A 20,129-nucleotide genomic window follows, 5' to 3' on the forward strand; every position below is an offset into this window, starting at 1 on the left:
GCTGCAGGGCTGGGCGTGACCTAGTGAGTAGCATGTCCGGGTTCATGATTCGTGACCAGTGTCTCAAAATGCTGCACTTATGACGTCCACGGGTGCGCTTAAGAGTGACATTTAATCCCTCAAATTGATCAAACTAAAGTGGTCCAAGAGTTGACAGTGGTTGCTGTTAACTAGTTACCCTCCTTCTAGTTTAGCAGTTCTATAGCCAAGCGCAGTTAGCCCTTACTTAGCTTTACACGATAATTTGAGAAAACAAACAGACACAAGCAAGTCTCGTTTCAGAAGTACCAGAAGACCTAAGTTTAAAATATATATATATATGAATAAATTCACACTGTGAAATAGAATCCACCAACTAATAAAAGGTTTGCTTTTTAGCAGCCAAACAAAAAAGAAAATTATCTGTCGGAAATAATCAATTAGGAATATTAGGAAAGTAAGTAGCCGTTAAGCCTAAACTTGATTATATGATTGATATAAAACTTTTATAAAAGACCTTTACACGAACACATTTTTCATCAGTGTGCGTGGGAACCGAACGTTTGTCGGGATATGATGCGCGAGGACTTTCTTATTCCCTACCGTAAATGGTAACAGTTATAGGACGTAAACTTAATAATCGGGTGCGGGGTAATGCACTGTACGTGCGAATGTGCTTGTGTCTTAGAGTGAACTCTCAAGGGACTTGCAGCGTCCTGAAGGTTATGTCTAACATAGAAAAATGTCTTAGTAATTCAACTCACTCTGTTATGATAAACACAGTTGAACCTCTGTGAATATTATATTTCACTCAGTAAAGGCGAACAGAGCAGAATGGTTCTGAGCAATATATTCCACACAGAAAACATTAATAGAACGGATTGTTTGTAAATCATATTTATTACACAGTAAATGTTAACAGAGTGGAACATCTGTAAGCGATATATTTCACACCGTAGAAATTAACAGAGTGGAATGTCTGTGAACAATGTTCACATACTAGAGGTTTTATCTTCTAGAATAATAAAAGGGCGTATCTGTTTCTCTGTGAGTCTGTGACCGCCTTAGTTCCAAGAGGAAAGAACCTGCAAACCTGAAATTCTGCACCCCTACCAAGTGGACCCTGAAGGTTTGCTCTTGGGTATTATTATTTTTCTATACGCGTGCATGAACGCATCATTCTATGAGGTAAACTAATAAAGAACCACATAGAAAAGAAATATGAGCGTTATAACTCCAAGAAGAAAGAACATAGAAACTTGAAATTTTGCACCTGTAGCAAGTAGACCCTGAGAGTTCGTACCTGGGTATTACCTATCTTATCCACGTGCGCATATTTTTAATGAAGCAAGTTATCGAAAAACCACGTAGAAAAGAAGTGGTTCCGTATATAATAACTTCTAATATACACAAAAAGACAGTGCACTTTGGTATAAATGCATTCCAACAATGGCTTTTACGTCATGGCGTTCGTCAACAAAAGTATATAGTTTACACTTTTATGATAAAATGAGTTCAGAATACAAACCCGAGCGAAACCAGTCACTTTCGCTATTTATTATATAAGACTGTGAGACCATAGTTTAAATAATTCTGTTACTGAACAAATACTTTAACATTTTTTTTTAATTTCGCGCATAGCTACACGAGGGCTATCTGCGCTGACCGTCCCTAATTTAGTAATTTAAAACTGAAGGAAAGACAGCTAGTCATCACCACGATTGCCAATCTTGGGCTATTCTTTTACCAACGAATAGTGGGATTGACTGTCACATTATAACGCCTTCACAGCTGAAAATACATTAAATATCCAAGTACTGCACCAGCAATGAAACCAGTACCTTATGGGAATGGTTTTCTAGTTATGCATCCATCAGTTAAGCAAGAAATAAAAGAGTTGTCTTATGAAGACAACTTCTTCAACTAGTAATTCTATTCCTGTAGGATCTCAACGTAAACTTCTCATATGATCACACAAGAAGAGCTAATTGATCTGATTTGTAACTTGTCTATATGAAAGTAATGTGAGGAACTGGTTCTTGTTTACAGCAATGGAACTTATTAAACAATAGTTTCATTTGACCAAAGCCACCATCAAAGTCTTCCCTCCTACTAAAGTATGCAGGATACCTTGTGTTACTGTACAAACATTGATGCAGTAGTGGAAGAACTAGGTACTGAACAACATTTTCAAGAGTGGAGTCTTTCTTATCAACTGAAAGCTTTATATTTGTACAGTGACTAAGGTTACTTTGTTATAAACAAAAACAAGCCGAAACAAAAATATAAAAACAAAAAAACTGTACTAACTTAAAGGATCCCAGGGTACAGGCTATAATGTGGGATATAGAATGTATCATGTACGGTTTGTTTTTATTTATAATAAACCAAAAATTTGGAGCTATTCTTTTACACGATGACGGAAGCCCAAAATAAACGGAAAACCTGGAATACTCTAAACTGAAACTGGAAAGACAAATATACGCCTGGAACACTGAAAAAGGAAATCCAAAAGTAAACAGGAAAAACTTGAAAGCTGTAAACTAAAAACTAAACGCCTGGAACAAAAGTTGTCCCAGTGCAGCGAACGAAGTAGAACTTTTACTGTGTCATTACATTAAAGACTAAAAATATTCATTTCGTGCTTTCAAAGTCTTGGCTATTGTAGACATAACATACTCATCTGGTGAAACCTGCATGTTTTAGTTTAGTGTATACGTTTCTCAAAATGTTCGTTCTTTACTTGCACATCAATGAATCGCAACTTTTAATAACACTTTATTTCTATCACACTGCTCTTAGAATACGTAAATTATACAGATAACAAAACTCTACAGGTGACCCAGTTTTAAAGCCGCCGAACTGGTCCTACTAATCAGAATTCCATCTTTAAAACATTCTATCAAGGGTTAGGTAAAGGTGCTGGCCAATCAAATACTTCGTACAACCACGTGCTGCAATAGAACGTGAGCTAAAATTGTTCGTTTTACCCAAGTGCAGCTGGTCTCGATAGTGTCTTGTGCAAAGCATAGGTTGAAGCAACAATTAGCGTCACCGACTAGTTGTAGCGTATTTCCAACAAAGTGAAAACGAAAACGCTCTTCAAACTGGACTTACGAAAATGTGCCCTGAAATTCGGTTGGATAGATATTAGAATTTAGATGATTAAGCAAGATTCGCGAGCGATGTGTGTTCTTCCCCACCCCAAAAGTATACGTCCTTGAATGAGGAAAAGACTATGTAACAATGCTTTAGGGCCATTTATCCTCATACTATGTTGTTGTGAACTAAAAGGTATGTAATCCAGGAACATACAGTCCACGTGATCTTGGACATCTAATTTGTGAGAAAATATGTTAACATTTTGAAAAGTTTTCAGAAAAACACACAACGGTTTAGGTTTTTCTTTTGTTTAGATTTATTGAAATTTGTTGTTAAGTAAAAACTAAGAGATAAGAAGGTTCGAGTTCATTTGTGTTTTATTAGTTTTTAAGTTGAATACAAACATTAATTATTCATATTAATAGATAGTTGGCACAGTTTAGTTATTCAGGACAAACTTTTAGTTGTTGATAAACGGGTGAAACGAAAACAAAACTAAAATAAACCAATTATCTTGAATATGTATAATATTTAAAAAACTCTAATTAACTATGATTGGACTTCTTCACCTGTATCACGTGACCTCTTTATTAGTTGTTTATTTGAATTTCGCGCAATTTTACACGACAGTTATCTGCTAATTTAGCAGCGTAAGACTAGAGGGAAGGCAGCTCATCATCACTACCCACCGCAAACTCTTGGACTACTTTTTTACTAATGAATAATGGGATTGACCGTGACATTGTATTGTTCCCACGGCTGAAAGAGCGAGCACTTTAATGCGAAGAGGATTCGAACGCGCGACCCTCAGATTAGGAGTCGAGTGCCCTAACAATCTACCCATGCCGGTTCTGACTCTATATTAATTGTGATTAGGCTTTATTGTACTTTGTTCGTTTGTTTATTTATGAATACAAGGCTTCGTAACAGGCTATTTTTGATGTTTCCACCACGGGTATCAATCCCACGGTGTTAGAGTTATAAACCCTCAAGCTCACTGTTTATCCATCGCAGAGCTTCGTTTGCCTTATAAAAAAATGTTTTTAAATTAAAGTTAACAAAAAACCGATACTTAGCACATGAGTTATAAAATTATTACACTAATTTTAAAAGTAGTGCCTGTTAGACATATGAATATAAAAAGCGTCAAAACTACTTAAATCAATGTATAAAAACGAGTTTCCAATTTTCGTTTGCTTGTGACGATTTTTATATTTATAAAATTTAGATCTTGTACAGAAAAATTTTTAACACTTCAAACATTTTAGCTCAAATTAGCGTTATGCCAAAAATTAGACTTTCAGTAAAAAAAACTAAATTTTCATATTCAAACTTTGAAAAAAAAAGCTAAAATACGCTGTGAGAGAAATGAAGCAAATGAGTTAAATAAGTAATTATCGGGTTCATAGGAGCTATTAATAGTTTTTAAAATAGAAATAGCTCTTACATTTTGATTATCACACGTTTTTAATTTTCCATAATAGTATCAATAATAGTTACATTTTTTTTGTAAATATCTTGTACACAGCAGCTATTATTTCACAGGAATATGTTTTCCTATAATTGCAAATGAATAAATTGTGCTATACGATGTCACATGAATGGATTGTACTATATTATTTCACGTGAATACACTGATTTATATTTTATGATCTCACACGAATATATTAAACTATGATTTCGCATTAATACACTGAACTGTGATTTCACAAGACATTAACACTCCTACGAAAAGTGGGGCCTATTAGGCCCCACTTTTCGTAGGAGTGTTAAATATTACAGAACTGTATAAAAAAATTCAAGGTTTCTATAATGAATATTAACAAACTATATAAATAAACTCGATCTATAATTTATAATTCAGGTATAGACTAGCGGTTAGAGCGGGATAATGAATGGAACTGTCCAAGGTTCGAGACGTGGTGCCACTGTGCATGCTACGCACTTTAAACTGCTGGTGCATTATAAAATGGGTAATTAATCTTAGTATTCCTTTCAAGAAACCGAACATAATAGTGGGTACTGATGGCTGACTCTTTTCCCTTTTGTCAATAGTTCAAAGTTCAGGATATACATAAACACTCAACCTGGTGTCTAGGAGTCTCTAACCTGCTCGCTTAGCACCCAGACATATAAGATACGGCTTAAGTTAAACATTTGAAGTCCAAGTTTCTTTATTTGAAGTTGTTTTAAATACAAATAAAAGGGACAGTTTTTTGCAGACTCAACGATAAAAGTTTCCAAATAAGTATAAAACAATATATTTCTATTTAAACCAATATTTCGCCTTTGCGACTTCTTTACAGTTAATATACATAACTGTTCGATATGTTTCACATATTAGGACATCCATCTAGGTTTTGCTCGAACAATCCCGTGCGCGCGCATACGCGTGCGTATATAAATATATTTACAATCTATAAACTATAAATACATTTCCTTTGTTATATCCAGGAAAGTGAATTGTTTCAGAACGTCGAACAGCTTAATGTTCCTCAAGCAAAATAACTAAATTAAAATATAGCATATGACCCGTACAAATAATAGCGACATTCTGCGTGGACAAAGACAAACAAGTATTAAAACTAAAAATGCAGGAATAAAATGCATTAATCTGAAACTGTTCTTCCATAACAGCCATTTAGTTACCCCATGGTGCGCAATCTACCCTTCATTTTACACAAAACCGGTTAACAAACGGGTAAATTTTATTTATTTTCTGAAACCCAGATAATTTCGAGGAATTCGTGAAACTCTAATTTGAACATAATAAAAGTAAACTTATGAAGATAACATTCTGGATTCAGGCCATCCGTTTCATCATATATATATATATACACACACACAGCAATATACACATACATACATATATATATATATGTATATTTAATATGTGTATATTACTGGCACAGCTCAAGTTAACATCAGACCAATTCCTTGTACTTACACTTATAAAATTAAGTTTTCGTTATAACTGTATAAACCTTGAGAGAGGATTTAAAAAGTTTCCACCACAAATTTTTAAAAAGGAATGTGGATAGCACAATAGAAGAAATCAAATCGATTCAGATGTTTGTTTTAGTCGCTGTTAATCAGAAAAGCTTGGGTTTGTCTGTGCTCCATCCACCAAGGGCGTCGAAGCACGAATTTCCACTGAGTCACTCTTGGGCGATTATTTTATCAACGAAATGTGGGATTGACTGTCACATTATAATGCATTCACGGTTAAAAGAGAGAGCATCTTTTTGTGACGGGTATTCGAACCCGTGACCCTCGAAATACGAGTCGAGTGCCTTATCCACCTGGCCATGCCGGACCCTGTTCTTTAAAAATAAAATTGTTTTTAAATGTTTCCTTTGTCTTTTACAGGTAAGAAAAATGAGATCTCTCAACTTTCTTAAATGGCATCTTTTTGGTTTTTCACTGCAGGCCTCTGAATGATCCACAATCATGACAGTTTGGCTTAGGCCTTCATCGCCTCTGATTCTCACGATTAGTCTCACCATGATGGTGGTGGTGGGATCTTTGCAGGGTGATGAGTCACAACCTATCGTACCTTCTCCACTGGGATGTAAATTCAGCAGAGAGGAGGACATCATTGAATGTCATGACACCACTCTTGATAACGTTATTCATGCCTTTAAGATTTTATCGTCGTTTATCAACACTTCACACGAGCCTCGCAGCATCGCAATCAAAGACTGTGAAATCCCTTACTTGCCGTACGTTTTTCCAAAATTTAACAAATCTTTAGAAAGGGTGCATCTAGTTCACAGCCAACTGGAGTACGTCTATCCTGATGCTTTTGCTCATCTCCAGATGAAGCTACGATACCTGGATTTCTCTCATAATAAGCTACATTCTGTTCCTTATGCCTTCAGCACACTACTTTCCCTAGAGATTCTTAATCTACAATATAATCAGATTGTATTCATTTGGCCTGGACCACAGTTCCTTTGGATGTTTGGCCTTAGGGAACTAAACTTGGCTTACAACCACATTGGCTTATCCAGTGACTATGTCCCCGACGTTCGGAGGGTTATCATCAAGGAACCTATTGTAGATCATCCTTACCAACTCGACCAGAACTTAACCCTTGAAGAATTTAACATAGAACCCATTTCCAGTAGTCTTGAAGTGTTGAACTTAAGTGGAAACAAGTTAGCGACTCTTCCCTTTCAACTGTATCGAAGAAGGCTACCAAATTTGAGAACTCTTGACCTAAGCAACAACTTATTGTCCGAACTACCCAAAATAACATCTCGTGTGTTACCAAAAATCAGAAGGTTGAATTTACGATCAAACTTCATTCAAAGCTTGGGTTTCTATTCTCTGCCCATCAACCTTCATGAACTTGATCTTTCTGGTAAGTGTTATCACTTTACTACGCTTTGAATTAGAGTAAACATTACCCTTTGGTTAATATCAAGTGGACTACAGTGAAATCATAAAAGATTATTTTCATAAGAAAATGTACAGATGTGGTTATACACACAAAAATTCTATCTAAAATAATGTGTCACAACATAGATTATTAGATACATCATTCGTTAGAATGAGGGTGAAATTTGATTTTTTATACTTTCATCCTAAATTTGAAGGCTTCTAATGTTAAGTACTGGGTTTCGATACTGGTGCTGTAAACGACACGGATAGCCTATTGTGTAGTTTTATGAAAGGTGATGAACAAACCTTCAATAAACTGTCTCTAAACAAACCAATAAACAGCCTCAAAACTAACTGATTGAAAATAAACAAACCAATAAACTGTCTCTAAACAAACTGTGATAATTTTACGTAACAATAACATCTTAAAATATGTATCGCAATACTATCTGTAATACCGTCTGTTATTATTTGCCACATCGGTAAATATATTATCTTTTAGGAAATAACTATTTTACTTGATTTGATCCTTGAACAAATTCTAGTAGAAAGATTATCCATCTTCATAAACAAGGTTACACGAACAACTTTACCCACCCTCACGAACAAGGTTATCCACTTTCACGAACTTTTCATTCAATCATTTAATAATCAACATCTTAAAATCCTTAATTAGTGAATATTTTACACTTGCACGGTTACTCCAGAGGTAACACCTTCTAACTTCACCCACACCCCTACATGATGATGCGTGATTTGACTTATCGGATAGAGTGAAAAATAACATCATTTTATCATACTGAGCTCCACCGTATTCTCTCGATTAGAATGCTATGACATAAAATAAACTCCTCTTAAAAATATATTTCCAAATCTCTTTGACTACTGATAATTAAGAGCAAAAAACGGATTTATCTAGCTTGGTGATGTTCGTTTTAAATATCGTTTTAAAGTTTACTCAATATCACAATATAATATTAATGATTAATTTTCCATAATCATTTTAAATTGTAGTATGTCAGTTTAAAACAAACATCGTTTCGCAATATTTGAATACACCTCACACCACCACCGTGGTAGTTCAGCGATAACTATTAAACTAAAATTCGGGTTTCGATACCCCCGTTGAGTAGAGTAAAGATAAGCTCATCAGGTAGTTTTATACTTAAGTACAAACAAAGTTACTAGAACAACGCTTGGGGCAAATTACTTTTAGTCAACCTACAAATATATATATATATATATATTGATTTGTAATTCAAGTAATAAGCGCCTATATAGAGAGAGGGAGACAAATAGATAGTTAAAGAATAACCGGATTCGAAGTTAATTTCTTATTCGAAGGACAGTTGCCAACAAGATTGTTTAGCCTGTGTGCGATATTTTATAATAATATTTTTTTAAAAAAATGGACGACGTTTTTCATGTTTCTTTAAAAAAAAAGACTGTAATAAAGGCAACAAAAAATCTATCCTTACCCTGATGAAAGCTAATACCATTTAGAGTAGGCCAAGGTCTCTTGCCTTAGGGCCTTATTACGATCCTTTATCGCATGGTAACCGTTTTCATTAACTTGTATTAACTGTATAAGGACAACATGACACTCTGACGTCACAGCAGAAGGAACCGAGTACACGAAATTAAAAGCATAGTTAAGCGCACTGCTAAGACAAAACAAATCATGTAATTTTTAGGTATATGTTTTGGTCGAAACTTACTCAACATTTCTTTACCCGAAAGCTAATGGATTAAATTAAATTGTTTAGATAAGGAGTTTTTATTTGGTCATTGTTAAGCGCAAACCTACACAATGAACTATCTGCACTCTAACGATCACGGGTATCGAAGCCCGATTTTTAGCATCATAAGCTTTCAGACTTTCCGCTGAGTTATTGGGGTTAGAGGCAAAGAAATATCCGGAAGGACTATGAAATTGGCGGGAAATAGCCAACTGGCCTCTACGTTAAACATTAGAAGACATGTTTGATATTTCTCAAACTGTAAGATTTAAAACCGTCAAACTCTATTTTACTGTAACTCATATCCTTCTTAGCAGTTTTACACAAGCCAAACAAACCAGTAGTTTTCTAGTTTTGTTGTCGTTTTTGTTTATGTAGTTTGCTCATTGTGTGTGTCTACTACTCTTTTTCAGAATAAAAAATAGGTAAATGTTTTATTTTATCCTGAATTTTGGGCACTTCTGTGAAATTTCATTCATCATTTTTGCCTAATTTTGGTTTTACAGCCACGCGAAGTTTTCCAGAAAATTCCAAATTTTTCATTGATTCAATTTATCTTTTTCTTAGTGCCAATGTGGAAAATTAAGCCTGCATTAAAATAGTTTTCGAAATAATCTGTGTTTTGCCAGTAAGAAAAGCAAAACGTAAACACGACAAGTGCAGTAGCGAAAGCTGGAGTGAGCGCTTAAAACACGAGCACCTTGCAACCACGGCCAGCGGATTCATATGTTATTTTTCCAAATTTTGCTATACATATACAAATTCTAAAGCTAGTAGCATGAAACATTTACCTTTCTTAGGCACTTATCTACTTCATTTTTAATTGCAAATTAATATTTATTCTTTAAGGAAAACCAGATAATTGGTGAATTAATAAAATATACTCTTCTTCCTTTCATCCGATCACTCTCATTCTCAGAGTTCGTTTTGCATAGCTCAGCTGAGAATGAGAGTAGAACTCTTTCTCATAAATTTTGACCTTAAAGTAACACACTTTATACTCTACTCGGTAATGTGTGTACTATTAACAATATCTCGGTCTACATATCACTCGTAACCTGAGGGTCACAGGTTCGAATCCCCGTCAACCAAACATGCTCATCCTTTCAGCCATGTGACGGTCATTTCCACTATTCACTGATAAAAGTTTAGCTCAAGCGTTGGAGGTGAGCGGTAATGGGTATCTGTCTTCTATCTAATCTTATACTGTTAAATTAGGAACGGCTAGCGCAGATAGCCCTCGTGTAGTTTTTGCGCGAAATTAAAACACAAAGAAACTGATTTAGCTCAAATAGTAAGCATTTTATTACAAATAAAGCAACTTGGTATTCTAAACATTGCATCACTGTGTAACTGAATTTACATTTATCTTAGCTGCAAAAACATATCACGTCTTGTTCAGTGATGATTGTCGCGTGAGTCATGTGCTCTGTTTATAAGACATTAACTACTGTTCGAGCTATATCAGGTTGTTGTTTCTCTTGGTGGAGCGTTTTCTTCATGAATCTTTGTTTATTATTAAGCAAAAAGCTACACAGAGGACTATCTGTGATTTGCCCACCACGAGTATCGAAACCCTGTTTGTAGCGGTATAATTGGTTTGTTTGGAATTTCGCGCAAAGCTACACGAGGGCTATCTGTGTTAGCCGTCCCTAATATAGCAGTGCAAGAACAGAAGGAAGGCAGCTAACCATTACCACCCACCGCCAACTCTTGGACTATTCTTTTACCAACGAAAAGTGGAATTGACCGTCATATTATAACGCCCCACGGCCGAAAGGGCGAGCATCTTTGGTGTGATGGGGATTTGAACCCACGACCCTCAAATTACGAGTCGAATGCCTTAACCACCTGGCCAGTCCTGGCAAGATGTAATTTATCTATTAAATGAAGATCGTTGGTTGACAGTATGTTTCAATATAAAGTCGCAAATACACAAAAATAGTGTGGTTGGAATACTGAAAATCCATAAAGAATTTTGTATTAAAAATAATAGGCTTAATAGTAGTATCACACGATAAACTTTGTTATCTTGAAAAAGGCATTCACACCATAAGAATCTACTGTTCGTTTATATTAGTATAAAGCTACACAATTAGCTGACACTGTGATCGAGCCTCGATTTTTACGTATATAAACCCTCAATTGAAAGTGACATGATAATCTTTTATAACAGTGTAAAATTAAAAAAATAAAACAAGATTAAAAATGATTTGTAACTTGAAGTAAGTTTTAAACATTCCAGTTGTCACTTGCTCAAGGTTCTTGTGGATTCTTTTATGTGTTAACGTTTGTTATTCTAAAAATATCTGTCTATAAGATCCGTAAAACTAAGATTTCTTGGATCACATCGATTATTTACAGAAAAAAAAGAAATAGTTTAAAAAACTTATGACGAATACTTTAAACTAATTTTTTAGTATATGTAATAAAATCAAATAACCTGGACAAACACGAAACAAAGCCGATAAATTATTTGTAAACTGTCTTGATTGTGTAATTCTATACTTCTGTTTTTCCACAGAAAATCCTCTTCGGTGTGACTGTGACATCCTCTGGCTCCAGGAATGGGTTGACAGCAATAAAACTGTCATCTTCCTGCCTAATTGCAATTCTCCATCAGATCTCAAAGGTCAGTTTGTGTTACAGTTAACAAATGCTAGCTTGTGTGGTGAAAGGAATGAAACATTGACTATTTCTGACAAACCTGAAAAGTTTGGTGACTTTGAGCTCTTTTACTTGTCCAGTACTCCAAACACTATCAAAGTGTTATGGAGAGCAAAGGTAAACGGAAAGAATGACAAAAAATGGAAGGTTTTCTATAGACAGTCAATCGACAGTCGATACAAAATGACACTTAATTACAGTGAGCATGAGACGTCCTATGTCATAAATAACAGCACTAATTCTTCGAAGCCATGGGCGTATACCACTTACGTAAGCGAAATAAATAATCTCGAACCCAATACCTATTATATAATCTGCATCTCTGTTTCTAGCTTTGCTAGCTTTTTCATACAGCCTGAGAAGTGTCAAGCAATCCAAACCAGTGATATAGTGTCTCAAACGTCTACTATACGTGTAGTAAAAACAGAAAGCGTTAAGACTAAACAGAAGTTTCAAATAAAAAACGATTCTTACGGATATAAAAAATTTATCCCAAGTCAATAACCCTAAAATGGGACATAGTGTTACTGCCGAGAGTCAAAAGGTCTATATTGTTTCACAACACTCCCGAAGAAGGATCTTTCAACTTTCTTAAATGGATTGTGCAGGTTCGTAAGTTTGCTAGTTTTAATATAACAGAGACAGAAATCTCAGTTGATCAGAACGAAGCTCAAAGCAACAGAAGTTTTGAATACACCATTGTAAATCTCACTCCTTCAACTGGATATGATCTTTGTGTACAAGCAATAAATACTACACTAGTAGATGGAACAGGAAAGATGTTTCCTGATATAGACTTTCCATTAATGTTCCAAAGTTCATACAAAGAAAACAAAGAAATTCTGACTAGTACTTGTAAAGAAGTGGTCACTTCAGAAGAGAAAATTTTTCCAGTCACTGAGGTTGCTATAGCAACAACTGTATCTACTTCAACTTCTGCTGTGGTGGTTGCAGTTTTCTTCTTCTGTTGTCCAAAATCATTTTTTAAGTGTAAGCCAGAAAAGGTAAAAGAAAAGGCGTCAGTGAACGATAATGCTAGTCATAAAAACAAAAAACATAAATCTTTTAAGAAGCTCCTGGCGAAAAGCAACAATGCTCCAAGCGGACATTTTTATTTGGAAGGAAAAGATAGAACAGAGAGAAATATTTCTTTCAATGTATTGAGAGAGCCTTTTGAAAATTCAGACACGGACGAATATTTTCTGAGACAACAACTAAATTTAAGATCTTTAGATTTATCTCAGCAACATTTCAGAGATCCAAGCTGTGGTTCACTGGAGAGGAATGGTACAGAAGAGAAGAAAAAGACATCATCTGTGGACAATGTTGGCTACCTGACTCCAAAAGTTCCTCAACAGACTAAAACAAATTATATAACTTTACAACATTCAGACAATAGTGAAGGCTATTCTACTTTTAAAAATGGTTCAATGAGGTCATTTACTGTTTATAATGACCCTGAAAAAACTCAGTACATCGGAGGACAAAATATCCAAGTGCTTGCACAAGGTTCTCGAACTCTTCCAAGACCCCCAGAAGTCCCATCAGCAAATGGAAGCTTTCTATTTCATTCCCGATACAGTTTGCCTCATTGTTACAGACCAAAACGTGGAACCTCGTCCAGTGAATCAGGTTTCCAGGGTAACAAAACTGACTGGCCTAAAGGAGGCGCTGCAGTGTATCATAAATCTTGCAGTGAATCGGGTATGCAAGGCTACAAGAGCCCTGATAGTATAGAAAGAGGAAAGCTTTGGTTTCGCAGCTATTCTTTAAGCGATTCGACAAGTGGCATGGGATCTCAGCTCAGCTCCCACGGATCTGAAAGGAGCTTATTTGATGACGTGTTCACTGATTTAGAAACACATTTTGCTGCCTCTACCATACCACGGGATAATTTTGAGCCAAAGATTTCAATAGATCAGTCCTATTGCATTGAACATGTGTAAAGTGATGACATTTTGAACGTTGTATAGTTCATTGGGAGTTCTTTTAAAATAAAATTCCGTTAACTTGCAAGTAGGTATGTAAACCTAAAAAAGTATTTAAACAAGATTTTAAAAAGGAAAAAGGGAAAAAAGTTTATTGTTGGTACATACCAAAGAAAAACATATTTCCAACTAAGTGAATCTTATTATTAAACCTACTACATGTATTTGCAAAAAAAGAAATAAAAGAAAGAGTGTTGATAACTAAATAAAAACATCTTAGACTGTAACATTTCTACTGTAAAGGACACCAACTATTAAAACAAAAATATTAAAATAAAACATATGAAACGTTTTGTTTATGAATACTGACATTTTAATAGTGATATGTTATGTTCGCAGAAGAGTTTTTTACCGAAAGTGTGTGTCCAGAACAAACACACTGCCGTTACCACGTCACTTTTTGTTTTATGGTAATAAGATAGGTTCAGTTTGAATAACCATTCGCTAACTTTTTATATTTCTTAATAACTTCCAACAGAACTTAAAAAATAAATTAGATAAATTAATTAACTTCATTTTTATGATTTAGGTTCCAAGACATAACAGAGTCAAACGTAATTACAAGGTGCTCACATGCTGTGAAAAGTGCCAGAGCATCTCTAGTTTGTGTCCGTTTTAAAATTGAAAAAACGATTAAATTTGTTATTGTTGGTTTCACGAATGGAGAGCCGTTTAGAATGATTTCCTATTATTTGACTCAAATTCAAACGATTTTAAAAAGTATACATATACAGCAACTTCACGTTCTAGTATGTTAAGACTAATTTCTGTTTTATGATAATTCATCTACTAGCCTTGTTATAGTTAGGCTGTATTTTACACATTTTCCATAAAGATAACAGAGATAACCGAACGTGTTCCAAGAACGTGGTTCACTCTGCTTTGATCATTATCATAAGAAGCTCAATATGAGACCTGTATAAGATATTACAATATAGAGTATTCAGAACATGATATACACAACATAATTTCATTTTGGTGTCTTCTGAGCACGATGTTATCTTCAGTATTACCGTTGCTTCTTTAATGATAACTTAAACAATTTAACAAACTCAATTGCGTTTTAAAACGTAGTTTTCGATCGTCACCAGAGTACACCCTTGTGCAAATTAATTGAAACAAATGGTCATTTTACAATATTTACAGCATGGTGGCCGGTGTAGGATCGCTGGACCCGCTGATTTCCATTAATAGTTCTTTTTTCACACAAATGGCGTCATTAGCTGTGTTTTGCAGTACGGTCGATCTATTTTTGGGATATATGACGAAATTTTGAGGGATATTACGTCATTCAAAATTGCGTTAGAAGGGCAAAAAGACCAGTCAAAAATCAATTTATTACCAACTCAATGAAGAAAAAACGGTATCAATGAGGTCTAAAATAAAAGAACTGGACGCAAGAACAATGGAGGAAGGTGTTATTCAGTAACGAGACTTATTTCTTCGTACAGGGTCAAAGAAGTCTGCATGTTCGCATATCTCCAGGTGAGAAACATCGAAAATCATCAACCAGTTTGTAAAACATCCCTTGAAGAAGATGTTTTGGGGCTTTTTCAGCTACTATGGCATCGGAGGCTTACATATCGTAGAAGGTATGATGCGAGGACCACAGTACATCGAAGTTTTGCAGAGAAGAGTCGTTCCATAATTGAAAAGAGATTTCCAGATGGATCTGGCATTTTTCAGCAAGATCTGGCTTCGTGACACACATCGAAACTTCTGAAGAATTTTATGACTACAACGGTAATAAAGGTGCTGGACTGGCCTGGAAACTCTCCGGACTTAAATCCTATTGAAAATCTTTGGGCGATTTGTAAAGAAAGACTTCGAGGAAAAGACTGTACTACGAAAAATAAGCTAATGGAGGCCATAATTAAGGTGTGGTACGGTTATCCAAAAATTATTAAAGATTGCAGTCAACTCGTGGACTCGATTCCAAAAAGGGTAAATGATCTTCTGAAAAATAAAGGCGATAATATCATGTATTAATTTGTGAGTAATGGATTCTCAGGATAAAACGCATATTTAAAATAATCGTAATTTTCCGTCTTGTTTCAATTAAATTGCACAAGGGTGTAAGTTATGAATCAATTAAATTCATTATTAGCTATTCTTAAAAATATATATATACCTCGAGAAAGGCAAGACTGGAATAAATATTCACATACAACTCGGGATTATAAATGTTGGTTATAAACAGGAAAATGCGCGTCGTTTCATTCATTTCTGTATAGATATAATGCCACAAAATAAACCGAAGTGAGTACTAAACCACAGTCTTGGTGAAAGTCGACATTGCCGATCTAGCTACTAAATACAAAGAAAAACAAATGAATAGAGTTCTTTGTTCCCTACATAAGTTTCAGTTCTCACACTTTTATCAACAACAACAAAAAACAGCTTAAAAATACTTGTCGTACTGGTTGAAATGTTTCACTCGTGAATATGATCTCAAATTAACATCTTAGACAGCACATCTCAGGAATAATATTACTCTACTGATGTGGTCACAAAACTAAACAACGTCTTCAAACTGATACAAGATATATCAATAAAACTAAATTAAACTCAACTGTTAAATACATCTTTAAAAAACTCAAGAACCCAAAAAACACAAGTAACTCCAACGCTATAACTACAAACATTAGTTTGAGTTACAGAGTCCTTAAAACGCAGACGGCAGATTTTTCATAACCAACCAAATACTTCAGTAGAGGAATGTAATGGGCATTTGGAGAGAAAACGCATGAGCTGGATTCAATAATTCATATAGCAGATTTGACAAAAATCCTCCTATGAAACTATCATGTACAACGTTAATAAAATGCAACATTTGTATACAATCTTTTTCTGACAATAATATGAAGTAAAGTGTTTATCTACCAGCAGATGTCGCGGTAAATGTACATTTTAGTTGTCGTTTTTTTTGTTTTTTTTTAAGAGTGTTATCTTCATAATTATAATTAGTTTCTATGAAAACGAGGAGACAAAGCGTGGTCTAGCAATTAGCGTGACGAAACATTGATTTGTGTGTCGAACGTTTCCGTTTCGTTAAGACCAAAAACACGTTGTTCGCTCTCTGGGTTCATATGATTATCATAAGAATGCCAGTCAAATCTTACTCTTCCGTGACACAAGAGTAACACGATAGATGTTGTCTTCCGTCTACCTGGATGGAAGTTTCAGGCGGATTTCCGTAGAGCAGCTCCATAGGAATGTCACGAAGAAAGAAAGATTTTTACGATATATCATGATTTCAAAGAAAGAGTTCGTAAATTAAACATTTCATTCTACACTGTTCAATATAATACTCGATTGTCTTGGGTATATTTCTTGAGGAAAACTCTTAGTTACTATGAGGCTGAAAAAGAAAGTTCGATAAGAAAGATATCAAACCAATAGTGAATAAAAACAGTTGGAATCAAACCAATAGTGAATAAAAACAGTTGGAATCGAAAGAAGTGAGTTTTTATTATACGTACAAGGGGTGTAGCTCATTCGTGGAGCGTTCGCTTTGCATGTGAAATGCCCCGGTTTCGATCCCCGGCACCTCCATTCGTTCGTTTTGTAACATGTATTAAAGAAAACGTAAAATAAGTTATGTCCACTTGAACTGATGGGGTAAAGCAAAATTTATGTGAGACAGTGTGGTATGTAACAATTGTGGATATCTTTCGGCTTGTCCAAACAATTCGTTACGTAATATGGTGCAAATTGAGTGTTGTATTGTAGACAAAAGTGATATGTGATCGCCCAATTGAAAGCAGAAGAAAGATTTTTATCAGCATTAATAATACGTAAAAATTATTCTTGTAAACAGTATTCCGACCAGTACTGAAACGCTTCTTCCAATTTTGCAAAATTCCTAACGGATTAGATATAGAATGCATCAATACAAAGTACAACATGTCTAATAATAATATTTGATGACAAGTAAATCAGTTAGAAAGAAAGTGTGTTGAAATCTATTTGATTACAGTGATTTTTAAATATACGAATATAAACATGTTCTTTTTACAATTCGGTAATTTTTTTTCAGTTTGAATAGCACACGATTCCTCAAAACTCTATTAAGGTCCACTGTTAAATAACTCTTTAAAAAACTTACGAAGATATTAAACTAATACTGGATAAAAGCAGTTGGAATCGAAAGAAGTGAGATTGTGAGCTTTTATTAAATTTGTGTTGTAACCAGATTATTATTCAGTGGTTACACCTGTCTGAAACAAAACGGTACATATGTCGCTAAATAATCACTAACAACATTATTTTTTTTTTTTACCAGGCATACGTTTGTATTGTAGAAATATAAATGAATGACAAATATCTCGTTTTTGAATTGAATTCTACAGTTCAAATTATAAAAGTCGATAATTTCCTTCATTTGAGTGTGGGGCCTGGCATGGCCAAGCGCGTAAGGCGTGCGACTCGTAATCCGAGGGTCGCGGGTGCGCGCCCGCGTCGCGCTAAACATGCTCGCCCTCCCAGCCGCGGGGGCGTATAATGTGACGGTCAATTCCACTATTCGTTGGTAAAAGAGTAGCCCCAGAGTTGGCGGTGGGTGGTGATGACTAGCTGCCTTCCCTCTAGTCTTACACTGCTAAATTAGGGACGGCTAGCACAGATAGCCCTCGAGTAGCTTTGTGCGAAATTCCAAAAACAAACAAACAAACAAAACAAATCATTTGAGTGTACTTTTAATTTATGCACTAGATGACAGCTCATTCTAGTGATCGCATGAGGGTATTTTTCAACCCAAATAGATTTTAATTTACAACACAAAGAATGTCTTAAAATATATATGTAAGAACGGCTGGTTTGGTTTGAGAATTTTTTTTTATTATTATGTAGAGGAGTGAACAACGTTTCGACTTTCTTCGGTCATCGTCAGGTTCACAAAGAAAGAAAGAGGTAACTGACCGATAGCTGACCACATGTAAAATATATTTATTAAGACATTAACTATTTATCAAATAGCCCGGTTCTTTAGGCAACTGAAAGTTTTGTGAAATATAAAGTTATGTCTGAATTTACTTATCACAAACATGTTCTTTTGTATCGAACCTTACATCTAAAAGTTCCTTTACATTAGTTCTTGAAATGGATTTGAATTTTGCAGTTGAATTTAGGACTTTTGGATTGTTTTTGGAAAGTCCATTTTTGGTAAGTTGCTTTTACCTTATGCTTTTCCACTTCTTGTCCGAGTTTCCTTTTTGGATCAGTTGTTGTGTGCATTGTGCTCTTCTCAATTTACTCTAGCCTCCCCCTTGTGGCGGATCGCTTGGAAGTGTCTACGGGAGCTGTTCTATCACCTTACCAAACCATATAACAATCCAGATTTTCACTTACATCCTCCCAGTTTGTTAGATCACCGACTTTTGTTGATGTTGTAACTTCCGACTTTCAGTGACTCGGCGGTATGTTTTCAGACTCACATCGCTAGATTCTGGTTTACGATATCCGTGGTGGGCAGATCACAAATAGCCCATTTTTAGCCTTACGCTTAACTTCAAACAAACAAACAAAACAAAAGTTTCGATCTGACATACATCAGCTTATTCGTGCTTCTAATGTAGCCATTCTCAAACCGTTCAATACCCATCTCTTTTGTAATAATCACCGTTCTTTAGAAACTTTCTTTCTCTGAAACATCACCAACCATCCAAACGACCTTCTCTTTTTTCACGCATTATTCGTAGGGTTATATCCTCTCATCACCGAAGAAATCATTATTCCAGAATTACTGTAGAACGAACTCGACATTCAGTGTGGCATACATATGAAAAAGGTTTAGGGACCAACATATATTGGTTTGTATTGTCTCTAAAAACAGTGACGTTATTAGCCTTCTTCGACGTAGAACCTCTCGCTTTCATCAACATTATTGGATTGAAATCTCTCGACCTTCTACCACTTGTCCCCTTTGTTGTAGCGAAACTTTATGTTTTAGTCAGGTAGATAATGTACATTTTACATCTGATGTTCAGGATGAGGAGGTAATTTTACCTTTGATGGTCAGATTGAGAATGTACATTTTACATCTGATGGTCAGGTTGAGAATGTACTTTTTAACTCTAATGGTTAGGTTGAGGATGTACATCATAACTCTGTTGGTCATGTTGATGATGTATATTTTACAACTGATGGTCATGTTGAAAATGTACATTTTACCTATGATGGTCAGGTTGAGGATATTTATTTTACATCTAGTGGTCGGGTTGAAGATGTACATTTTATCTCTAATAGTTAGATTGATACCTTTGCTGGA

The 20,129-nt window shown here is 35.1% G+C and overlaps 1 protein-coding gene across 1 annotated transcript; it reads left to right on the top strand.

The window, feature by feature from the left end:
* Positions 1-2,980: 2,980 nt before the first annotated feature.
* Positions 2,981-14,073, top strand: LOC143247209 (uncharacterized). The gene is made up of 3 exons (XM_076494883.1): positions 2,981-3,273; positions 6,511-7,447; positions 11,731-14,073. Exons 2-3 carry the CDS (start codon positions 6,532-6,534, stop codon positions 12,375-12,377), a joined length of 1,563 nt encoding a protein of 520 aa, XP_076350998.1. The 5' UTR covers positions 2,981-3,273; positions 6,511-6,531; the 3' UTR covers positions 12,378-14,073.
* Positions 14,074-20,129: the final 6,056 nt, after the last annotated feature.

Source organism: Tachypleus tridentatus, chromosome 3, assembly GCF_004210375.1.
Source record: "Tachypleus tridentatus isolate NWPU-2018 chromosome 3, ASM421037v1, whole genome shotgun sequence".
In the NCBI taxonomy this organism is placed as follows: Eukaryota; Metazoa; Arthropoda; class Merostomata; order Xiphosura; family Limulidae; genus Tachypleus; species Tachypleus tridentatus.

Coding starts and splice junctions, on each gene's coding strand:
- LOC143247209 (XM_076494883.1), top strand. CDS start 6,532: ATGACAGTTTGGCTTAGGCCTTCATCGCCTCTGATTCTCACGATTAGT. Junction 7,448..11,730: donor TCATGAACTTGATCTTTCTG/GTAAGTGTTATC, acceptor GTTTTTCCACAG/AAAATCCTCTTCGGTGTGAC.